This window comes from Elephantulus edwardii, unplaced genomic scaffold, assembly GCF_000299155.1.
Source record: "Elephantulus edwardii isolate Elephantulus edwardi_28Jun2011 unplaced genomic scaffold, EleEdw1.0 scaffold00040, whole genome shotgun sequence".
Lineage (NCBI taxonomy): Eukaryota > Metazoa > Chordata > Mammalia > Macroscelidea > Macroscelididae > Elephantulus > Elephantulus edwardii.
The window spans coordinates 6,125,474-6,130,664 of NW_006399790.1; the positions used below are offsets into that span (position 1 = coordinate 6,125,474).

At 42.5% G+C, this 5,191-nt stretch overlaps 1 protein-coding gene across 1 annotated transcript; it reads left to right on the forward strand.

Moving 5' to 3' along the window:
• Positions 1 to 279: 279 nt before the first annotated feature.
• Positions 280 to 1,287, forward strand: LOC102865234 (melanoma-associated antigen B10-like). The gene has a single exon (XM_006885096.1). It carries the CDS (start codon positions 280 to 282, stop codon positions 1,285 to 1,287), a length of 1,008 nt encoding a protein of 335 aa, XP_006885158.1.
• The last annotated feature ends 3,904 nt before the right edge of the window (positions 1,288 to 5,191 follow it).

A 5,191-nucleotide genomic window follows, 5' to 3' on the forward strand; every position in this document is an offset into this window, starting at 1 on the left:
CCCAGGGGGCTCCACAAAGCCAAGACCTGCCAGACTGCACTCAGTCCTGGAAGCTGTGGGCAGAGCTGATAGGTTGGGGCCCAAGGCATAGTCTTAACTTCCTCCACAGGCTCAAGGGACAGACTGCTCAGGACAACAGAACACTGTGTTGCTAGAGGGAAATCTGCATAGGCCTTTGTTAAAGTCAAGGCTCTCTCTCTTCCTCACAGGTGCAGCATCTTCTCAGCCTCTTTCCGCCAGCCCTCTTGCTCCTGCCTGCTGTCCCTGACTGGAATCATCATGCCTCGTGGTCGCAAAAGTAAGCTCCGTGCTCGTGAAAAACGCCGTCAGGCCCGGTATGAAAAACAGAATTCCAGGGGTGCTGAGGACATTGCAGCAGAGGAGGAGGGATGGTCTTCATCCTCCTCCTCTTTTTCTCTTTTCGCGGATTCTCCCCCGACCTCGCCTCTTCCTGAGGCAGAAATAGCCTCATCCATCAGTGCAGCTTCTGCAAGTGCCTCATGGAGAGGGTCTGATGAAGGTGCCACCATGCAAGATGAAGCGCGCCCAAGTACCTCACAGGCCTCAGCCACCTCGGATCGTTCACGCAGGACCCCTCTGGATCAGAAGGCAATTATGTTGGTCCAGTTCATGCTGCGCAAGTATAATATGAAAGAAATCATAACGAAGGAAGACATGCTGAAGTACGTCATCCAAAAGCACAGGGATCACTTCGACGAGGTCCTCAAAAGAGCCTCTGAGCTCCTGGTGCTGGCCTTTGGCATCGATGTGATGGAAGTCGACCCCATCAACCACTGCTATGCCCTCATCAGCAAGTTTAAGTTCACCCCCGACAGGAGCCAGAGTGGTGAGGAGGTTATGCCCAAGACCGGGCTCCTGATGACCGTCCTGTGTGTGATTTTCATGAGAGGCAACTGCGCTACTGAGGAAGACATCTGGGAAGTGCTGAATGTAATGGGCATATATGCAGACCAGGAGCACTTCATCTATGGGGAGCCCAGGAAGCTCATCACTGAAGATTTCGTGCAAGAAAACTACCTAGAGTACCGGCAGGTACATGGCAGTAATCCCCCACGCTACAATGTACTGTGGGGTCCCAGAGCCCATGCTGAAACCTCCAAGATGAAAGTCCTTGAGTTTTTGGCCAAGATTCATGATACCGTTCCCAGTGCCTTCCCATCCTGGTATGATGAGGCTTTGAGAGAGGAAGAAGAGAGAGCCCGAATGAGATTTGCAGCTCTAGCTCGCACAAATGCCCATCCCAATATATCCGGTGACAGGGAATAGTGGAGTTGGAAGCAGTTTCTTTACTTTGTTTTTAAAGGGAGTATTCAATCTTCTAAGAAGTAGGGGGCTAAGGAGAGGTTAAGAGGGGACAGTGCCTATCTCTGAGCCTGTTCTTCATGAGTAATTTCTGAGTTTGGCTTCAGTTATTATTGAAAGTCTTCAAATGTTTTTAGAAGACGTAATTATCTTGATATAAATGATACTGGTTGCATACTTCTTGCTGCTTATGAAACAGAAGAGTACAAATTTAGCTGGTTTATAAGACAAATTGGGAAATCTTTCCTCTTACTTGGTGAGGTGGAACAAGAAAAGATGGCATTTGGATAGGCATTTCCTTACCAATGTGATAAAATTGTTGGAATCAAGAAGTAGAGAAAAAATAGTAAAAAATATTCAAATCTTGGCTTGAATTTTTTTTCTGCTCCTGTCCTGTTGTTCTGTGAAATTAAAAGTTACATTTCATTTAGTCTGTTCAAGAACGTAGAATAAAAGAAATGGTAATAAATTAGACTTTTTGTGTGTTGGCTCACTTTTTTCCTTAAACATGAATTGCACATTTGCTCTTTGGAAGGCTCCACAGTAGGCCTGGGATTACCAGGATAATTAAACCCAGCCCCTGGAGTTTTCCTCTAAAAGCAGCTGAAAAAGGGAGGGAAGAAGGTGGTCATTGGTACACATTCTAAGGCTTTGAATTGCCTCCAGATGAGGAAGACTACCCAACATCCACATTAAATAATATATCCCCTATTAGGGAAAGTAGGGAGCTCTGGTGGCCTAGTGGCAAGAAGTTGTGCTGTAATCCCAAAGGCACCGCGGTTCGAGGCCACCACCTGCTTGCTCCACAGGTGAATAATGGGTGATATCTTGTCCTGTGCAATTAGCTGCCTCTGAAAACCCACTTGAGGGTCAGCTATGCATCAGTTCAAACTCAATGGTATACAAAACCACCACCACCAATAGGGAACGTTTACTGAAATTTCTTTTTTCCTGCTAATCTCTGGCATTGCATATTCTCTGACATGTTCTGAATTTAAAAAAAAAAGTAAAAAAAAAAAATAAGCCAAAGAGGAGTGGGTGGGCCTGATCACTTGGTGATCATTATTTAAAGTAACAGTGGCCATTATTTAAAGTATCAGTAAATGACGGACATGGTGACAGGTGCTTCAAATACATTATACACCTCCCAACAGTCCTAGAAGACAGAGCTCAGCAAACCCATTTCCCAGATGAAGTGTCTGAAGCTCATGGAGTTTGATACTGTGCTTGAGTTCCCATGACCAGTAGGTGACATCACTAGAGCCCTGGTCTGAGTTCATTTACAGGCACACCACTACACTTACACAGCCACAGGCAGTTCTTTGATCTCTTAAATTACTTTTATTGTCACTGCTCCAAAACATCTGGGGTGATAAAAGGCAAAGGAGAGAGAAGTGAAAATTGCTACATAGAAAAATGGGGTAAAGGAAAGACAATAAACAATTAGAGTTTTGATTAAACATTAAAATAGATGAATTGTTATTGTTGTTAAGTCCTGTGTTGTTAAGAGTCATAGTGACCCTATGAACAAAAGACCTGAGCACTGTTCATAGAGTTTCTGGAGGCAAGCCATTTCAGAAGTGGATGCCACTCCTGCTTCCAAGTTTGTTTTAATTGGGGAAAGTCCACCAAACACTGTTCACTATGGGTAACCATTATTGTATTTGGCACATGAGTGTCAGTGTTTAGCATAAGAGCAACCAAATGGGTTTTTTACTAGGAGGCCGTATCACATGGCCTCACTTCCCTTAGCGAATCAACATTCCACCCTAGTGCTCACCACTCCCAGATGAATTACTTTTTTTAAAAAAAGGACCTTCTGTAAACATTCGTTAAAATCACACTTTTTAAAAAAGAAGGGAACTGTGCTCAAATGAATTAAGTCTAGTGGATATTCTCCTTCCTTTGATTTACTGCCTCTTAAAACCCACTGGAGGATCAGCTGTGGGTCAGTTCTGACTTGATAGCAAAAAACAGCAAAGGAGGAGGGTGGAAATTAGAAGCAAGCTTATTTGGGAATTGTCTGTGAGTTTCATTGGCCCAATATCTCTCTGCTTTTATTCTCAGAATCCTAGAAACTTAACCTTACACAGGTGCTAGCACATGGGTCCAATCTCAGAACTTTTTCACATTTATGGGCCGTTCCTCAGCTCTTCCCCCAGTAAACACTCCTGTCCAACTCTGGATTTTGCCTGGCTACCTCCTCCTCTCAACGCTCCCTCAGCTCCTGGAACAGATGGCCCCAAATCATCTGCCATCCCTGACTTCGAACCACCAACCCTTTTCAGCCTTCTTCTGCTTGTCCTGTTCCTCACTATTAAACTCCTCTGATCAAAAAAGATCATTTATGTACTTATTTACGTTGGCAGTAAAGTTTAGACAGCCAGTGTCCCCCTTCCCCAGCACCCCCATGCATCCACCAGACACTCAAAGGATTTTGTTGTTATTGTTTTGGGTTGACTTGTTTTTGTTGTTATTTTGTGAGGATGGGGGGGAGGAGTTGTTCTTTTCCAGTATCTGGTGGATAAAGTATGATTAGGTACAGAATCTTCTTGTTTCTTGGAGTGTAAGCCTGCTCTGTGGGAGAAAGCAAACTTCCTGTCCTATTTACTGCCCCTAAAAACCCACTGGAGAATGAGTTATGAGTTGGTCCTGACTTGATGATAATACCACCACCAAAAACAACAACCCTGAAATTAGGAGATTTTAGAGAGCACCTTGCTATTTTCAGCAGGATTTTAATGGGATAAATTGTTTGGGTCTGATAACTGTATATATTAATGAATGTACTTCTCTTGGTGGTAAAAACCAAAGCCTCCCCTATAGATAGATGAGAAAGGATCACAGATATCACCTTGTGAGCAAATATCTCTATAGGCAAAATTCTTTCTTTCTTTTTTTTTTTAATTGCCATAGAGTGAGATTTTGGAAAGCAAATCCATTTTCCTGTTAACCATTCTCTATTAATCCTTCTATCCCACCCATTCCTGTCTTTTGAGTTTTATCCTTAGGCAAATACTGTCCTTTGACTTTATATGTTTGGCTATGTTAAAGAGTGAGCTTGTTACTGGTATTATTTATTACCTTATAGGCCTGCCTATTATTATTTGGCTGAAAGTTGAGCCATGGGGATGAACATTGTTTCAAGTTCAAAGGGTGACAAAGAGCCATAGCCTTGAGGATTTCACAAGTCTCTGTCAGATTATTTTTATGGTTTTGAGTAATATTCCACATTTTCCCCTCAGTCTATCCAGAACCTTCTATGCCCTTTTGGAGTGGCCCACAGTGGCAGCTGGGCACCATTTAGTTCTAACGTCAAGGTTGTGGAGTTGAGGTTTGTATGATCCATTAGTTCTTTGGTTTTGGACAGGAAGAAACCAACAGTTGTACTTTAGATTGCTGCTTACAAGCTTAGTTGATACTTACCAAAGTGGGATGTAGAACCTTGTATTTGTGGAGTACGTTATGCCAGTTCACCATGATGTCCCTATAGTACCAAAGTGAACCTTGATGTCTCCTGAGACTATTGTCCCTACTCATCCCCTCAAGATATTCGGTTATGATTAAGAAATTTTAGTATCTCTGCCCTCTGATAGATGGATAGATAGATAGACAGATAGGAAACAGGCATGGCATTCACTTCATAAACAACTTGCCTCCAGAAATTCTATAAACTTTGATAAACGTCGATAGTTGTAGAGGAGCTTCAGGCCTTTTGTTCATAGGGTCGCTGTAAGTCTTGCTTGACTTGAAGGCAATCAACAACAACTATATATATATATATATAACTATATATAGTTGTACATATATAACTATATATAGTTGTACATATATAACTATATATGGTTGTCCATATATAACTATATAT

Bases quoted from the DNA above. Each gene is read 5' to 3' on its own strand.
- LOC102865234 (XM_006885096.1), top strand. From the start codon at position 280: ATGCCTCGTGGTCGCAAAAGTAAGCTCCGTGCTCGTGAAAAACGCCGT.